The 20,379-nt window shown below is 33.4% G+C and overlaps 2 protein-coding genes across 7 annotated transcripts in view; one reads left to right on the top strand and one right to left on the bottom strand.

The window, feature by feature from the left end:
• The window catches only part of LOC106087088 (mucin-2), a 146,649-nt gene that overhangs the window by 639 nt on the left and 125,631 nt on the right, over positions 1–20,379 (top strand). The window lies entirely within an intron of this gene.
• The window catches only part of LOC106087112 (uncharacterized), a 79,956-nt gene continuing 61,792 nt past the window's right edge, over positions 2,216–20,379 (bottom strand). For both annotated transcript variants that reach the window (XM_059367971.1, XM_059367972.1), the window contains exons 5-9: positions 17,853–17,982; positions 4,957–5,154; positions 3,461–3,926; positions 2,905–3,070; positions 2,216–2,824 (exon numbers count right to left, since the gene is read on the bottom strand). In XM_059367971.1, coding sequence (XP_059223954.1) covers positions 2,354–2,824; positions 2,905–3,070; positions 3,461–3,926; positions 4,957–5,154; positions 17,853–17,982 — 1,431 coding nt within the window. In that variant the 3' untranslated portion in view covers positions 2,216–2,353. The remainder of the gene's footprint in view (positions 2,825–2,904; positions 3,071–3,460; positions 3,927–4,956; positions 5,155–17,852; positions 17,983–20,379) is intronic.

Genomic DNA, 20,379 nt, shown 5'->3' on the forward strand with positions numbered 1-20,379 from the left:
GGTCATCACGCAAAAACTTTAACTAACAGATAGAAAAGGGCAAAAAGTTTAGTTAGAGGCGTCTATGGGCACTAAATCACCTATTATAATTAAATCGACTAAAACTAAGCCTTATGACTTAAAAATTTTTCAAAGACAAAAAAGGTCTGTCCTGAAGAACAGAGTTAAAAAGAAGTTGTCCTTACAAAAAAAAATTTAACTTTTGTATTTGTAGAAAATTTAATTGACTTGAAGAAAAAATTTATAGAAATCTGTTCTTCGGAGAAAATTTCATTGAATATTAATATGTTTATGATTTTATTGATAATAATAGAAAACAACCAACAAATCAAACAACAGCCATAATAAAAACTTTTAGTTGTCCCATCGTAAGTCGTGAAATCTAACTGTGTGGGTCACATTTTGAGTGTGACGATTTCATGACTCTCAAATTCTCTCTCAAAAAAAAAAAAAAAAAAAAAAATTGGACGATTTTTTTCGATTTTGACGATTTTTTGTGAAATAGACCTGGCAGCACAAGGTTAGATTGGCGGTGTGGTTTCTTAGCAGACTCACTGAAGACTTTTTAAGCCATTGTGATACAACAGTTGCGACAGACCAGATATCGGGTCACGGCACGGTATAGCTGTGAGCACCACACAAGCTGGAACAGTGAAGTCCGATCGGAGTGGTGTTAATTGTTATCACGAGAAGCTTAGCTGCGAGCTACCGGGAGCGTCCACAGGTTGCGGATAGTGGAATGATCCGTACGGAGTAGCTGCAACGGCAGTCGCGGACATTCAGCGGTATGGAGCGTAGAGTCTCAATGAGAGGCCGAGCGGCATCGGCTCTTGAGTGCCTATGATGCTCGATATGACAAGGCGGGTTATTGGGGCCTTTATATAACCAATGGCCATAATTCCCGCGGCGATCGTTCCTTTGGACCGGAGGGTCGCCAACTCCACATGAAAATGTGGCTACAACAACCACAACAGCAACCACGTCTCGGGTCATGTTCCCGCGACGAAGGTGGCGTGTGATGCCTGCTTTAAAGTTGTATACACATCTATCATGTTGGCAACATTCATAGCCCAGTAGGAATTGAGTCGGCTTCATCTGCCGGAATGTAGTTGCGCCAGAAATTCTCTGGTTTTTTTGAGACTAACTTCTTTAGAAGTTAGAACGACTTTCATGAAAATCTAAATCACCGATTGTCATGGTAGATGTTTAATCTATTGCAAATGTCACCAAAGTGGGAGCCTAAAGCCATGATTGTACTTGTCCGCATATGAGTAAATCTCGATGTCGTCTGTAGGGTGGGGTTGTAGAAGATAGCCAGAGGTAAATTGTGCTAAAATTGTCTCCATACTTTAGGGAACTCCTTGTGTCAGTCTACGGCTCTGCGACTTTGTATTTCCTTATAACACATACGACTGGTGACCAGACAAATAATTAACGTTGAAATGCAGCATGAAATGGTTATCTGTACCAAAATCCTCTAAAAAGTCAGAAGTTGAGGGGACCGTTCGATGACACCGTTTAATGTGTCATGCGGACGGAAGAAGAAAAAACGGTATTTACGATTCTGGCTTGCTTGAATCCTTACCTGGTTTCAGTAGCGGGATTACTACTCCCATTTTTTGAACATCAGGAACCATTAAAGTATTTACAGACAGTAGGAGGAACTTGTCCGGTACTCGACTTTCGTTGGCGAAATTTGTGAGGTATATAGCCAAGTAAATTTTATGCGAAGTGGATCGGACTTGGCGTAAAAAAAAGAATTCGTCTTTTCTCATTGAGCTAAAACTTTAATCAAACTGCACTTATTGCAATTTAATATTCGTAACTCATTCACAATATCATATTGGTTCATTCACAATCATCCTGTTTTCAATTATTTTTAAACGTTCCAACTGGCAGCTATGCAGTAAATTTTATTTTCAGTACATGTGTACGGTAAAATATTTTGTAAAGTTCGGGCGAAATTTGCCCTGAGATATAAAATTTGTATATGAAATTGAGAACCCGGCAAGTGCTGAGACATCAAATAAATGGTAAATTTTTGGCATATAATTTCAAGGTCTGATTTTGATTAACTCGATAGGAAAACCACTCTCTGTTTTTTCTTTCTCTCTCTTCCAACCTCTTTATCCATTTCTTAACTTCAATAAAACGCCTTTAATTTGTAATAAACTTAATACTTTTATTCACTTTTGTATGAAGAATGCTAAAACAATACTTTTTCCCACAATGCTTCCATTAAATTTGGCACTTGTTTTTTATATATGGAAAATCTTAATCCTAAATGTCCTTATACTATTATGGTATGAATACTTGTTTTTGTGCAACTCCCTTCAACAATCATCATCATTATCTACTCCATGCTGCGTGTGGAATGTGAACGATATGTGGGTATATCCAAAACCACTTTACGTCTACGACAACACCATACAATGGCCCATATTAGCAAAATGAGTAGAATAATCAAAAGTATCACACCCAAAGATATAGCGGCAATTGAGGCATCATTCAATACTATATCTCTGACATCCACACTATAGGATTTCTGATTACCCACAACATCGTAGACAACAAAACTCGCCTTGGGCTCACAACAGGTTGCGATATAGGTGGCCTTTAGCGGATCCGATGTGCCAATGGTATACGTGCCAGTGTAGACCAAACCTGCTGTGGGATTCGATTGTAAACGCATAATGCCCGTTTGATAATCTTGAGCTGTTAAGTAAAGAGTCCAAAAGCGATCGGCACATGTTGTAGTATCGGTAGAGACGATCGATTCACAACGACTACCGAAACTCCAAGTAAGGGAAGGAGCTACATTGTCCTAAAATAGTGAAGGAGCAAATAAACCAGGATTATATATCTGAAATGTATGTATGTTTGATTGACAAAAATATGATCTACCTGTATATCAGTGGCAGTGATCACTTTAAGATTTAGTGATAACGATGTTGTGGTGCTGGCTCCTGTCGCTGAGAATGTGATGTGGTCAATGGTACCTGCCGCCGTGGATTGAGGTACCAGTACGGTCACTGTCACTGCAGCCATTTGACCAGCACGTAAGAATATGCTGAAATGAAGAATTAAAGTCTAGAAAAAACATCTACAAAAGTTTGGCAAAACTTTCTAAAAATAAAATATGACAAAATGTTTCTATAGCAATAAAAGTTTTCATGTTTTGCACTACAATCGGATATTGTCCGGCTGCAGACCATAGCGTAATCTTTTTCTATTACAAACGGAAAACAAAAAAACTTCTTTGAAAAAAAAATTAAATAAAATGTTCTATAAAAAAAAATTTTGGCAAAATTTTCCATAAAAATAAAATGTTGACAAAAATTTCTATAGAAATAGAATTTTGACAAAATATTGTATAGTAATTAAATTTTGTTAAATTTTCTAAAGAAATAAAATTTTTAAGAAATTTTTATAGAAAAAAAATTTATCTCCTTTTTTTTACCTCTGTGGTGCCAACCGCATAAGATACCGTTTCTCATCGATCACTTGAATATTGTAGAAGATACTATCACAACCTGTATTGGTGACCTCAAAATACAATTGACCCATCATGCCAGGAACTATCAGCACTTGTGAATGTATGCCCAATTCTATTTTTGTATTCGATCTTTGCAACGCATTTGTACTCTTTTGGTTTAGTAAATTATTTTGTTCAGCCAAAGCTGTAGCGTTCAATGGCAATGCATCTTCAGTATTGCGCTGAATTTCCGAGGAGGAGAAAGTTTCCACCTCATCCTTGGGTGCTTTGCTATCGACATTGTCATCGGGGAAACGTAGATTGCTGTGTGTGGGCAAATTTGCCAAGGCCAATGCGGATGTTATGCTCTGCAATTTGCCATTCCTTAAGCGGGCTGGATATAGGGTGTGTCCTTCATAGAAATAGGTTTCGAAATGTTTGATCATGTCATCTGGAAGGGCATAGAATGAACAAAAAGTTTAATACAGTGGTTTATTGGGTCAAGGTTTTCAACATTTTGTATTATTATCACTCAAGACTGCTGATAACGATTCGTGAATATTTATGACGACATCACTGGAAATGAAAGTCCAATATTGTTAATAGACAATGAAATGTATAGACTACTAAAAGCTCTAAAAGATGGGGAAAACGCTAATAACATAGGGAATTTGAAACCAAAATCTTTGGAGTTGGAGGGTGGGTTAGGGTTTGTAATTGTGGCAAGTCTTTCATAGACTAAGACAAATTTTGGTCCATTGTTGTTGTTGTAGCATTGTGTTATATACTGAGGAGGCAGTGTATTGGCCGTCTTTCATAGACTCACTTAGACAATTGTTGTTGTAGTAGTGTGTTGTACACTGAGGAGGCAGGTGTTATCGACGAAGGACTCCATCGGGTCAATCCGGTATCCAGCCTGTTGTACGGCTGCAATGGGATACCACTGTAGCGACAGGCCACAGTTTTTGGTAGAAAACGAACCTACAACACTGTAATGGCAATTCAAGCTCTCTATTAACTCATCTATCAGGTGCGCTTAAATTTTAAAGTCATTTCTTTGAAAATTGGACATTTCCTCCATCCGAGCTGTTTGAAAATTTCCTTAGAAGTTTACACAATATTTTCATGTCCACGAAACTAGTTTTTTCTGTAATTATATTATGCCCAAGGTTACCATCTGCCTTTAAAAGTAGTTTAAAAATTTTAATCAGCAATTTATTTTAATCAAATTCTAGTTCGATTATTATAAACTGTCCACTTATTGAATTTCAATTATCAATATTTATTATTATTTCCCCACTGACAAGAAGACAATTTGCATCATAGGTGAATAGTGTTATCATCACCATTCTCGCTTATCTGCCGCTCTCCATACATGTGTGTGGGCTTAAACAAAAAATCACTGAACTTGAAGAAAAATTCTATTCGCATTCAGTTAAAAAATCATCTTGAAGGCGTCAACACTAAAAAAAAATACTTACCCAAAAATGTATCAGCTTTACGTTCGCCGCGTATGAAAACAGTATATTCGGTTTCTAAATCTTCGGGTATAATTTTCAATTTGTAAACAGTGGCTTTACGTAATTTCGTCAAGGGCACATAGGCATCAAGGCGTTTGTCATCGTCCAAAGTTTCCATAAGACGTGTTTTGAATTTCACCAATTTCTTCAAATTGATTTCTAAAAAATAGTACAAAAGAAACCAAACAAGAAAACAGAAAATTAAAATTAACGGCTTTTGGTGTCGTATTTATTTGCTGTGCGAGTTGTTAACAATATGGCAATATTTATCGTTCCGTTTCAAGCTATTGTGAGTTGCACCTTTTAGGCTATTGTGAATGTTCATACTTATGACTGTTTAGTTTATCGTTGTTTGCAACAACAACAACACGTCAGCCCAGTACTTCCATTAAAACTAATGCGAATTTTAAAGCAATAACAAAACGTCAAACAAAAAAAGAATAACCAAAAAAAAAAAAAAAAAATAATACAAGTGTTATTAGATGAGAATTTATTACTTGGAAGTTGGTTGTTTTTTTCCACAGTAAGAATCTTATAACGGTGAAAGTTAAATGTGTAAAAATTGTCTACATACTTGTGCTTTTGTTGTTATAGAAAACTACATACATATAATGTGTAAAAAATATTAAGAAAATTCAAGTGGAAAATAGCCTTCGACGAACGAAAAGTATCAAGTTATTGTTAATGAAAATATTGCACTAGTGCTTTACAAATTGTAACAAAAAACAAATCTAAAAATACCCACAAAGTGAAATAGATTTGGTGTACTCTTGTTTTTCTATTTATTTTTCATTGCTAAACATTTTAACAACAAATCCATCAGCTGATAACAGAGCGTTGAGTGTTTTTGCTTTACAATAAGGTAATTTTGTGTTAAATAAAATGTGCTTTAATCTTTTTTTTCTCTGCCTTCAATATACTTGAAGTAAATTTACTAGCAGTATGCTCAGTCTTTTTTTCTATCACAATAGCCTTTGCAAAGGACCAAGTTATTGCTGTCATTTTGGCGATATATTACGAAAGGAAGGCATGACGAGAGCAACATACGATGTTGTTGTCATAGTAATTTTTGTTTTTGTTTTTGTACCGGGTTGCCACACCACGATTTTGTTTTGTTTTGTTTTATTCTCAAAAAACACCCTTCAACTGGGGGTTGTGAATATGATTTTGCGGTAATTTCTTTTGTTTTGCCAAAGGGATAAAAATAAAGGGATAATACTTGTTGATATGAGAGCAAAAGCTTTGTGGCATGATAATAAAGTGTGAGCTGGCATTTATTGTGAAATTTATATAGAAGAAATCTCTAAGCGTCTAAAAAATGGTTGAGAAATATATCAAAAGTTAACGAGTACAATGTGCGCAGTACACTTGAGTAAACAAATAAAAATTTCCAAATTTCAAACAGCATCCAAAGATGTTTTGTTATAGTAAAGCCCATATTGGTTAGAATGTTATACTATGTGAGGTAAAAAGATGAAATGCGTCTACTTTACTTGAGCAAACAACTGAAAATTTCCAACAGTCAAACTGCATCAGACATTGTTTTTTTTTAGTGATAAGCATTATTGTGCTTATGCAGGAAATTGCAAATACATATATGTGCATATGTATGCTAAATATTATTGTGAATGCAATGAGGTAATGCAGGCGTCAAATGCAGTTCAAACCGATTACAATTACCTGATGTTTTCTTTATTATGAAAATTTTCATCATTTAATGGACGTTTCAAAAAATATAACAAAAGGAATAAAGCGGTTCAAAATCGACCGGGCCAAACCTCGAATACTCACCATAACGTATTCAGCTTAATATTTCCACAAATTTGGTTAATTTATTGATTTTGTAAAGGAAAAAAAAGGAAAATGAATGAGGTTTGGAATTTTTCAAATTTCACTGGAAACGCAAAATTTTCATAGTTGCAGATTTTTAAAAACTTTATGTTCAAATATGGCTTTAATATTAGAGTATCCCAGAAATCCGATAAATTGTTGATTTTTTAATTTATAAGGAATTTTTAAATATCAATGGAAATGTGAAATTTTAAAATTTTTTTAAATTATTTTTTACAAAAATTCTAATTCCATTTCCGTTTTATGCCCACCACCATGGGTAGTCATTCCGTATGCAACACGTCGAAATATTCATTTCCGCCCTCACAAATCGACGACTTACTATAAAAAGAGCCGAACTCAATTTTTATCAAAATGGAGTTCTTTTTTATTCTGGAACACAAATTTCAAAGGACTTTCTTTCAAAACTTCAGGTGAATACAAAATTTCAGGTGGAAATAACGGATTTATAACAATTTCAAAAATGGCTGGTGTCAAGTTTACTCGGCTGTAAAGATACAATTGCAAATAAAAAAATTCCATAAAGAAAGGATGAAAACAGTACCCTTTCCATAGAGAAATGATAATAACATTACCCTGTCCCAACAGAAAGAGGAGTAACAGTACCCATTCCATAGAGAAAGGGTAATAAAAGAACCATTCCCCCTGGGAAAGTGTAATAAAAGTACAATTTACCTTGGGAAAGGTTAATAAAAGTACCCTTTCTCTTGGCAAAGGGTAATAAAAGTTATTTTCCTTTCCCTTGGGAAAGGGAAATAAAACTACCCTTTTCCCTGTGAAAGGGTAACAAAAAACCCTTTCCTTTGGCAAATGGTATTAAAAGAACCCTTTCCCTTGGGAAAGGATTATAAAAGTACCCTTCCCTTAGGAAAGGGTAGAAGAAACTTTTCACTTGTGAAAGGGTAATAAAAGTGTCCTTTCCCTTGGGAATGGGTGAACAAATGGGTAACAAGGGTACTAAAACTACCCTTTCCCAAAATAAAGGGTGCTTAATCTACTCTTTCCCAAGATAAAGTGTACTAAAACTATCCCTTCCCATGATAAAGGGTTCAAAAACTACCCTTTTCCAAGATAAAGCGTACAAAAACCACTCTTTCCCAAGATAAAGGGTGCTAAAACTACCCTTTACCAGGATAAAGGGTACTAAAACTACCCTTTCCCTAGATAAATTGTACTAAAACTACCCTTTCGCAAGATAAAGGGTGTTAAAATTACCCTTAACTACCCTTTCTTATGATAAAGGTACTAAAACTAGCATTTCCCAAGATTAAGTACTACAATTATGCTTTCACAAAATGAAGGGTACTAAAAATACTCTTTCCCAAGATAAAAGGTACCACAACTACCCTTTCCGAAGATGAGAGGTACTTAAACTACCCTTTACAACAACAAAGGGTACTAAAACTACCCTTTCCCAAAAGATGATTTGCAAAAATCTAAATTCCCATATCTTTTTTATTGCTATTTATTGACTTAGCTCACGTTTGCTTCAATATCTTCTACAGTCATTAGAAAAGGTTTGTGTCCAATATTTATTACCTACTCCTATTGTATTGCTCATTCTTGCTGTTAAATATTGATTGATATACCACTTAGTCTTTTGTTATGTTACAGTAGTCGTCTAATAAAATAATCTCAGACAGTCTTATCAGCACAAAACCACTGAGGGCAAATATCAAATAAATGTGTGCATATTTGTCTCCGTTGCTGTAGCCTTTAAATTTAACGTTGACTCACAATGGAACTCTTCTGTCTACAATTCCACCATGCCAGATAAATTCTTTATGAAAAAAATGTATTTTTTAAATCGCATATATACCAAAATTGGACTTTCGACCGAACGGCTCATATTTGTTTACGTGGCCGTCAAAGATTAAAATTATTAAAATGACGTAGTTTTGTATGCGCTAAGCGTACAATAATGCAATTTATATATAATTACCGGTGAAACGATTGATTGCGAAGAATTGTTCTTTTTCTTAAATGGGTTATTGGATTTAGAATATAAACATTGTGTTGTCTGTAAGACTTAATGATTGATAGAATTAACTGATATTCATTGAATTTTCTTACTATTATTTGGAAAATGCGTTAGTATTTTGGAAGGAAATAAATTTCGTCAACATATACGAGTAACGAATTGGGAACTTATTGATGGTAAAATTTCTAGAGAGGAGTAAAGGGAATTGGGGGAACATAAAAACTGTAGAAAAACTCAAGTTAATTAACAAAAAAAAGCTAACAAGGAAGTTAAAAAGTATTTTGTAAAAATAATTTAAAGTCTAAAAGCAAAAAAAGTATTCACAATCGATTGAAAACGAGCAAGATCAGATGCATTGTTCATAGACAGTTCTGTTGAAATTCTCTCTTCTCTTAATTTTCTTCGTTTATTTCTAATCTTTGTACTTGGAGTCTCTTAAAAGAGTCAATGGTTTATCTAGTATTCGTTTAATGTCTGTGCTCTCTATCAAGAGTATATGGCGACATATGCCAACAGCAGCTGTTACGAGATTGTGTTAATTCACAATAGCACATTGTTTTCGTAGGTAGCAATAAGTCAATGTTTTTCAGCGGAAAAATGTTAATGTCTAGACGACTAAGGTCTTGGCATTATTCTTATCTAACCTTCCCAGCGGGAAACATTACGCATGCCCGCTTTCAGAATACTTCTATAAAACTGTAACCTAACCTTAAAAAAGCAAAACAAACTCTAAATGGACTTTGAAATTTAATATTCCATACTAATTGCTATCCAATTCACTTGGATCAGTGTGTAAAATACCGGTTAGGCAAAAAATTAAAAAAGTTTAAACATTTCTTTCTAACAAGCAATTTATGTTGAAAAGAGGGAGCGGATATAAATCCGCCCTATGCTACTATGGACATACACCTAAACCAGTAATCGGCTTGTTGTGCGCTATAGATACTAAAAAAGTAACCTTGAAAAAGAAAACGTAAGTTAGGAATTCTGTGCTACTTACAAAATCCTTAATTCGTTTCAGTTATAGCCTCGTCTTCTCATGATGTGGGTCTCCCCAAAGGATTTTCGCCGTTACTGGCCGTTTCGCTGTTCCACAGAGTTGCATGCGCATTCCTCGCCCACGCCCTTAACTCGGACTGCGGGGACCCAAAAGGCTTCGGGTTAACCAAGTTCTAACAAGTAAAAACGCATACCTACCATCACGGATATATATATTAATAACATTTATTATATGGCCCGAACTGGACCAAACACATTACGGACTTCGAGGGGTCTGCACAACTCACATTTCCAAATTTTAGCCAAATGAGGTAACAAATGGTCATTATAATGGTTCAAGATCGTAAATCGGGAGATCGGTTTGTATCCAAATATGGAGTCTTTACAACTCACCATTTATGGGTGAAAGACCTTCAATCGGGAGATCGGTATGGGGTCTGTATCGGAATATGCAAATTATATAAATTTGCCCACGAACATTCCATTAAATAACAGGGGCAAACGTCTAACATATCAGTTAATGATGTCCAATTCAAGTTTTTAAGCTCAATGATAAGGGGTCTCTCACAAAATATGGTCTGGTCTAAACCATACTCGGCAGGGACATTGATGGACCTAACAAAGCTTTTATAGCCTTAAGACTGTTTTTCGAGTTGTGCGTAAGCGTCTACACAACTCAATGTAAAACTAACTCGAAATCGTGTAATAAAAATAAATCATGTAAAATAAATCTGAAAATCGGTATGAAACGGTATTACCTTTAATAGGGAGATCATTGTTTTGTTTTGTTTTTACAAAAAAAAAAAAAAGAAAATATTGAAGCCATCACACCTGGTTGGAAAGTATGGTTGAAAAGCCTTCTAACCAAAGACGAAACGCGTCCCATAGTGGTTGGTGTGTGTTGCACTCTCTGGCTTTCCTTTTCCATTTGCAAAGTAAATCTCCGATCATTGAACTCGTCTCGAAAGAGAAGCAAACGAAAATATTGTCTTTTAGATAAAATTTTATTGACAATTTGCCTTTAGATAAAATTTCATTGAAATTTTGTCTTTAGATAACATTTCATTGAAATTTTGTCTTTAGATAAAATTTCATTGAAATTTTGAATTCAGATAAAATTTCATTGAAATTTTGTCATTAGATAAAATTTCATAGAAATTTTGTCTTTATATAAAATTTCATAGAAATTTTGTCTTTATATAAAATTTCATTGAAATTTTGTCTATAGATAAATTTTGTCTTTCAGTGTTATCGTAGACAGTAATTGTAATCATTCACAATAGTGAATAGAGAGAAACGAGGCAAGGGTACGAGAGCATATTCCAAGAACACCTGGTACAAGACTAAGTAGTGTATTTTGCATTAAACTGTCATTGCTTATAGAATTATGGTACTAGACTGTGACCATTAACAATAGTATGGATGTTGCTTTTGCAGATCGTTTAGCTCTATTTCGACCTCAGATAATTGTGATCCACATTCGAAATCTATTTTGACCCAAACCCTTTTGCTGGGAAATTCTATTACCATTATTCACAAAACTAAATGCAGCCTTAAAGTAGTTTTATTTGACAGAATTCTATTAAAGAACTGCCAAAACCTACTTTAAAACTGCATTAAGTTTTGTGAATACCGGCGTAAAATTAAAAAAAAAATGTTTAAACGTATTCATATATGTGCTTGTATTGCCATTTAAAAACAAGACTTAAATGCTTGAGGTTATTTGGATTACTTTTTGTGAATACCGGTGTAAAGTTTTAAAAAATTTGATTTTACGTATTCATGTATGAGTTTGGTATTGCCATATAAAAAAAAAACTTTTCAATGTTTGGGGTTATTCAGGATTCACTGAATAAGGTTAAGCCAAGCGATCAGCCGATATACTTTTTTTTTAATATTTGGCAGTACTTGGCATTGAGGATGTCAACTTGTTCTCTTTTTACATTCATTCTTTGTTTACGTTTTCTCCTATATGATGACATTTTCAATCGTCAGATTTGACATCCTTAATGATGTTTATGGGGCCTATCCACTTTGTGTTTTGCATGTGACCTAACCTTCTATTAGTGAATCCTGGGGGTTATTTTAGATTCCTTTTTGTGCTTTTAACCAGTTTTTTACATTTTTGGGGTTAATTTGGCTTACATATAGTGCTTTTAGCCTTTACAATGGAAAATAGTGTAGTGCAAATATTTTTACTTGGTTTTTAGGCTTAACACATAAATATATACAAAGGACAAGGGCATTTTTTGCTGCAATACTTACTATAGCAAGGTTAAGTGCGCTTCGTTGCTGCAGGTGCTTGGAATTTTAGTTGCTTTCATTTTTTTATTTCGGACATTAGACATAAAAGTATTGTTGACACACACACAAAAGAAGATTTACAAAGACAAACAACACATAAAAAATGTTAATCTTAATTTTTTGTTTATTAATAATATTATTATAATTATTGTCATAATTTCGTTGCAATAATTGGACAATAAAGTTATCTTAATGTTGAGAGAAATGTTGACATATACATTTTATATATATATAATATTTGTGGTTATTTTATTACAATTTTAACTTAATGTATAGAAATTTCTTTTAAAGATACACACAAAAATATTAAAATAGATATTTATATTGTTTTTAATGTTTGTACTACAAATACACTTGGATTAAATTAACACAATTTAGACTTTTGTTAAATACTTACAAAACTTGGTTTGCATGATAAACACTGAAGAAAAGAACTGGATGAATCTTGGGTGGGTAGTTAGTTGCAGTTTGTTTGGGATGGGAAAATATTAAGGAAAATATATACAGGTTACTGGTTGGACTAGGTGTGGAGGTGGTCAATTTTTGGATATTGTTTTCACGTGTTGGTTTTTTTTGCAGGGGAATGAAATGTTTATGAGTAAATTTAATAAACGTAAGATCATTGCCATATAATCCAATACATGTTTTCTCAACCCATTATAATTAAAAAAAAAAAAAAATACAAATTTATCAAAAAGAAAACACATCTGGCCCAAATTTTTAAGTTATATTTGTTTCGTTAAACTAAAACACTGATACCATTTAGTTTGAAAAAAAATATACGTTCGAACACATTTTTTAATTTTTTCTTTTAGACGGGTGCGTATAAATAATTTTCATTGAAAATCACGTTGTATTTACTACAATCAAGCATAATTGAGGGTTTATGCAGAAAATAGTAAGCCAAAGCAGTAAATATTGACAACACAGAACCATAGTTTGAAATATCCTACAATTCTATTGATCTTTTAAGGTGCGGAACGTATGTTGTGCTATTGAGCGTAAACGTGTTGTTAGTCTAATTAATATTACGTATATATCTCACAATTATATAATTAAAAATTCTTAGTCCTGAAGGCTACAAATTCATGTTTTTTGGAATTGGAATTTTGATTTTCAAAATATTTCTAATGCAAACTTTGCTAAAACTGGTTTTAGGTAAAAGAGAGAGCCTATTTTTACTTTTAAATGAAGTTTGTATTGTGTACGAAAGAGCGTATGAGTTATATTATTTCACTCTTAGAAACTATAGAAGCCACTTTCACTTTAAAAGTGGTCGCACACATAAGCTTTAGTTATTGAATATTTTGAATAACACTAATATTGTTATTGTGAATTGTTGGTGAACATCTGTAATGCTTACCACTCGTTTGACTTCAACGACGCCAAACAGATGCAAATGCAGCATTCAGTTAACAAGCTTAAGCCATGCCGACATACAATTTTTTTATTTTTCAAACTAGTCATTGTTTACGTTTTTCTTACTTGCTTGCAATTAATTCAAATTCAAATTGAACTAATAAAATACACAAAAATTTTATATTTCAAGCCGTATTTAAAAAAAAAAGTGAAATAAAAAGAAAAATAATGCGCGGATGTGCATGTAACAGGAAAAATGTTTACAGATATTTGTTAACATTCACAATAGGCATATTTTGACAATCTTAATGATGTTCATGGGGCCTATCCACTTTATGTTATTGTAAGCGACTTAACTTTCTATTAGTGAATCCTGATACAAATATAACACACATATATAATTTGGCTGTTGTGAATTTTTGATGAAACTCCGTTATGCTTGAATCTATTGTCACTTGTTTTAATAAGCGGCGGCAAACAGATTTAAAATATATTTAAAAAATACACTTTATACTGCATGAGTTGAAACAAGTAAAAAGGCCCGGCCAACTTTCCCATTACCCAGATATATATATTAACCATATATCGACCAGGACCGATGACCATCTATAACAAAATATGGCCAAGCCCTGCGCTGACAAAGAGGGTTTAACGCAGCCCATTGTCCAAAATTCAGCGAAATCGGGTAATAAATTGGCTTTTTGTGGGTTGAAGACCGTAAATCGGGACATCGGTATATAAGGCAGCTATATTCGAATATGATTCGATCAGCACCATATTTGGGAAGGTTATTGGTGACTTGTACAACTCATCGTACTACACTTTTGCTAAATTGGTTAATAAATGTGCAATTTATAGGTGAAACTCCTTAAATCAGGATATCGGTATACACCACAGTTATATCCAAATAAGGTAAGATCTGAACCGTACCTCGCACGGACCGGACGACAAAGAGCCTAACACAGCTTGTAGTTTCTAATTTCAGCGAAATGAGGTAATAAATGCACCCTTTATATGGTCCCAAGAACATTAATCGGGAGATCGGGCAGCTATATCCAATTATAGACCAATCTTGACACATTTCGAACGTATGTCGAGGGTCTTTACAAAAACAATTGTGCCAAATTTCAGCGAAATCGGACAATAAATGCGGCTTCTGTGGCCTTTAGAAGAGAGCCTCTATATGGAGGCTATATTAAGATAATGTTCGGTCAGGACCATATTCGCGAAAATCGGGTTATTAATGGAGTTTCAATGAACCTTAAACCTTAAATCTGGAGATAGGTTTATATAGGGCCTATATGAAGATAATGTCATAATGTCCGATCTGTATCTCCCCAAAAATTTCCATTTTTGGAATGTTATTATTGTTTCGTATTGTTGGAAATAATCAATCGTCGACTGTGTAAAGACTGCATCAGGGTTACCACCGAAAGAATATAGGGATATTTCGATATGTTACAAACGGGATGACGAAATTAGTATATCCCCATCCTTCGGTGGTGGTTGTAAAAAGGAAGAGATATGTCTAGGTTCAAATAGAAATCTGCAACGAATAGAAATCTGATTTTTACTTTTGAAAAATGTTTTATAAAAATAATTTATAGTTCAAAAACTAAAACATTCACAAAATTGGTTTGATTGTAACTAAATCATATATTTCTTCATTCACAATATCTTCTGTATCCATTCACAATGATCCTGTTCCTCAAATTTTTTCGTTAATTTCTATTCGTTGCAACTGGCAGATGTTCAAAGAGTCGAATGAGATATCTATTCTATCAAGAGTCTATGATTTGGTCGGTCACTACTGTGGTAAAGCAATGTAAAAGAGGAGCTTGAGTTTGTTTAAAAAAAGTCTGCCAGTCTAACCTAATCTTGTGTGTTATTGTAATTTATTGATATTGGTATTTGCCACCAGTTTCACTAGTAAATAAAAACGCTGTTTTACGCAGAAGATAACTAAGTCGGTAGATTAAAAAGTTTTGCCACAATCAAGTCCTAAGTTTTCACGATACAATGCAGAAGTTTTGGACTTGTGTGTAAAAGAAAAAAATAGCTTTAGCATTTTTGGGCCTAATTTCTGTGAAATATAAAATCACGATAGAATGTAAATGCAATGAAACTATTGAAGAAATTTTAATTTTAAAAGAAGTCAGAGTGATTCACGTTAAAGCCTGAGTTATTGAATATTTTGAATACAGTAGTTTTGACTTAGCTGCCAAACAAGTTTTGTACTCATTTTGTGGCAGGTTGACGGTTGTCCGATTCGCCTTCTTGCCACAGAACTGGTTCTTAAGTATAATTTTCTGTCATATGAGTAAGTTCAGGTTTCAACTATTCCGCACTTAAAGGTTCACTGAATATGTACGTTTGAAAACTAAAACAAGTCTTATTTTTCGTTTCCATTTTTAGGGGGCGGTAAATAAAATATTTTGTTGATCGTAAATTGAAATTCGCATTTAAACGATTGACCGTTAAAAGATTAACTTTTATAGAAAATTGGAAAGAAATTTACATGTTTCTTGATTTTTGACAGAAACAACAAATTCGCACTTAATCCTGAAAAGTCATCCTTATTTTGTTTACAATAATAGCTGTGTTTTATTTTAGTACTATATAGTGCAGTGCAATGAAATTTGTATGAGAATGACATCTATTTAGGTCAACAAGTGTTGGATAAATTATTAGTGCAGGCTTATGTAGAACATCTGTTGTCAGAATTGCCATCAAATGTTTTTCATAAATAAGTGTGGCACCTTGCAGAAATACCTCTATCGTGAATGGAAAAAGTAAAATTAAAACCAATTGTTTATACAACTAGATGCACAAATCTTAATAAATTGTATTTGACTGTTGTGCCCACACATGTTTTGCAAATTTTAGTTATAAATTTTACAAATATTTGCACTTTTTTCCTCGTATTGCTTTGACAGGTTGGCAAATGGCGTTACCACTTCGTAACAAACAAACAAATAGACTTGCACTGGAAACTTTGTTTGCGTTTTATTTTTGCCCTTCACGGCTTGTCTATCCAGTACTATAATAAAACAGCAAATAATAGCCGTTGCGTGTGGTTTTGATGAAGAATGACCTGCCAGGGTTAAACGATTGGTAAATCAAAACTACTGTACAACCAAGAGTGTTATTGTGAATTATTGCTGCTTGAGACCATTGCCAATCGTTTCAATAACACAGCAGCAAACCGATGCATATGATAACCAATAAAAATCCTAAATAAAGTTTGCCAGAATCGAATCTTGTTTTATATAATAGGGATGTTTTAGATGGGCACTATGGACTGCAAGAGTTTAAAAATTGTGTAAAAATGACAAATAGGCGTCCATAATTTAGTGCTAGAGTTTCAAAGTTGTAGGTAAATGCCAAGGCAGTGTTGTTAAAGGAAGAAAATAAAGTTATAATATCCAAAAAAAATCTTTCACGGCCCTATAGCTGTTAGAAATGATTAATTAAACTGATTTTAATACAAAATCTCCTTGAGATATTTATCTAGGATGTAAATACAACAGAAACCATAGAAGCCACTTTCACTATAACAGTAGTCGCAATGTTGCCAAACTATGATTTAAGCTATAAACTATTGTAAATACCATTAAGCGTGTTATTGTGAATTATTGGTCAACAGCTATTATGTTTGAGACTATTGTCACTTGTTTCACTAACATGAAGGCAAACTTTGCCAGAATCCAAATCAATTTCTTATTAAAGGCCTTTATTTTGGATTATGAACTGTAGGGAAAGATCAAGGAAAATATCATTGATGAGATGAAATATAAATAAAACCCTCAAAGCTTTGGCAGTCTAAATTCCCATTTTGTATTTTATTTGAATTTGCTAGTATTCTGCTGTTCTCCAAATAAAGTCATACTTTTTGAACGTTTTTGAAATTGTTTTTCGTGTTACTATCAAATTTAATTTCTGAACATGATACACGTGCTTTAGTTTAACCAATTTCAACAAAAATGTTTCTCAAATGTGATATCTGTCTCTAAGACCTATATATTTTCTTCAAACATCTTCAGATTCTTTTTTTATAATATATATATTTTTAGTTTTCTTTCAATAATTAAAGCTCTATAACTAGTAATATAAACCCTTAATAATATTAAAGGTGCCGTATATTATAAGTTTACCTTTGTTAGTAAAAACTTTCTTTAATTTAAAGTTAAGTTAAAGTTAAGAAAATACACATAGTGTGAGAGAGAGAGAGAGGGAGAAGGATAGGCAAAAGAGAACGCCAGAAAAAGAAAGAGACAGAGTAGAATTAAACATAATTTGTGCATAAACATAAAATTGTATATAAACAAAAATAATAAATAGAATTGAGGTTGGTATAACTAACCGCCATTGGGCGTTTCCAATACCGCCCTTCTCATGAGTTTATCAATTTTGACATGTAAACTTGATAGGGTGGTATCGACAGGCACATCCAATTCCTGTGAGCCGCGCAAAGCATCTGCCACAATAGTGAGCTGTTGAGAGAGGAAAATAAATAAAATTTTTATATAATAAAAACCAATTTATAATATTTTTAAAATCTACAAAAATTTTCCTAATTTCTCATTTTCTATTTAGATAACTAAACTTTCTATAGCTTGTCTTTTATGTTAATTTGCATGCTTTAACTCTTACTTTCAAATTGTTGCATTTCATAATTTGTCTCCCTTTACCAAGCCGCCAAAGTTTTGCTTCTTGCTTTTATAATTTCAAAATGCCATTGTGCTATTGTTGGCAATTTTATGCGTAAAAAATCATTTGATATCAAACATTCCTCGCTTTGTCGCTCAGCACGGCTCCGTTCACTTAGAAGAAAATTCAAGTGTTTTTTGTTTCTTAAGCTCACTTAGTTTTTTTCTTTTTGTCATTGCAAGATTAAGGCATCAGTGAAACAGACAAACAAAAAATAGACAGACAGACTTACAGATAGAGTGACTGAATGAAAAAAGATTGGAGTCGTATCATAACTGCTGGTGCTGAGCAAATAGTTTTTACTTTCAATTTTAGTTCAAATTACCTTTTTGTTGTCGTTTGAGATTGCATATATAAAATAGTAGTAAGTGCCAGAATACATTGTCATTGTATGTATGAGGTTTCTGGCAGTTGTAGAAAGAGATGGAAAAACATATAGATACACGCAAAAAAAATAATTTCGTTGATATAAAGGAAATTTTAGCCAAGTAATCTTCTTTTCTGAAAAACGTTGGACTTTGTTCACGATAAAAGAGCACATTTTTTTTTTGAAAAAATTCTTGCATGAATTTGTGACAAATATAAAGATTTTTTACCCTGACAATACCTTTAATTCTTTATTTATAGAACATTTAGTCGGGGTTTCGAACTAGTTTTTCTTTTTTTTAAATTAATTTAACATCAAACGTTTCAAATGGATTGCTCATATTGAAAAGGATGCCAAGTTCAATTTAATGTTGTTACATAATTCAAACTCATATTTTTACAAATTATGAGCACATCTCAGTTGGTAATTCAAAATCTGTCAGAGTATATTTGGATTAATTTCGATGTTATAATACAAAATTATATTAAGCCTTCCATTTTCGCTTAACTCCATTATGGTTTTGTATTATGATCTGCTGTATTCGTCATGCTATAAATAAAACAAAGAACTACTTATTGGAGTTGTTGTTTTCGCACATTAAAATGCCTACTTTGAGATGGATACTTCTTTACTGCTTAAATATTACCAAACAATATATATACCTAGGAAATTAGTGTTCTTTTCTTGTACTTGGCTGCCATTTGTGTGTTGCTCTAATGATTTTTGTCATTGGACATACCAACATTTTTGTACTGAAACTATAAAAATTGTCACTTTACCATGCGCACTCGTTTGAGCTGCTCCATATACTGGCTGCTCTTTGCTCTGTCAAAACAAAAAATGAAACAGACAAGCACACAACTGCAATTATTTGCTAGTCTATGGGTATGCTTGGGATTATTTTCTTCTGTAGGTACAAAGTAATAGTAAAGTGGGTTTTTTTGTCAACCACTGGTCTATACGCTGAAATACTGAACCTTTCTCTCTAGTAGGAGAGAATAATTTTTGGCCCAGTACATGAATAATCGTTTGCGGCTATCGAAATACCTTTGCAATTAAAGAGTTTTTGGGTTTACAACAATGGGTAGGTCTTTTTACCGTAGACGAAGCTGATAAAGGGTTTACAATAAACAAAGTTAGTTACGTTCAATAATACTATGTTTATGGCTAACGTATGATATGTTGAAACGAAATGTTACACGATTACAATAAAAGAAAAACTGCGTGATAAAAGTATTTTGTTCGTCGTAAACATTAACCAAATGTTTTATTTTTTGCGTGTATGTGTGTAAGGACTGTCCCTTGAAATGGTGTTCTAATAAAAATTATTGAGAAAAAATCCAAGTAAAAAATCATTAAGTTTGACCGGGCCGAACTTTTCATGCCCAAAACCTCGGACATATGTATTTTAACTACATTTCCTCAAAATCCGATGAAAAACTCAACATTTATGAACCCATAGAAGATACATCGAAATATGGTCTTATCAAAGCCAAACGCGGTACGACCGTCGAGGGGTATAACACAACTCTGCACTAAATTTCAGCTTCATAACGGGTAATAAATAAGCCATTTATAGGTGGAAGACCTTCTATCGAAGGTCTATAAGGGGCTATATCAAAATACGGCCCAATCTAGATAATACTCGTTGCGGAGGTCGAGAGGCCTAGTGCAACTCACTGCGCTAAAGTTCATCAAACTCGGGTAATAAATGTGCATTTTATGGTCCCAAAACCCTTAAATCAGGAGATCGGTATATATGGCAGCTATATCCAAATATAGTCCTAGCTAGACTATACTCGATACGAATGTC

The sequence above is a fragment of the Stomoxys calcitrans genome, chromosome 4 (assembly GCF_963082655.1).
Source record: "Stomoxys calcitrans chromosome 4, idStoCalc2.1, whole genome shotgun sequence".
In the NCBI taxonomy this organism is placed as follows: domain Eukaryota; kingdom Metazoa; phylum Arthropoda; class Insecta; order Diptera; family Muscidae; genus Stomoxys; species Stomoxys calcitrans.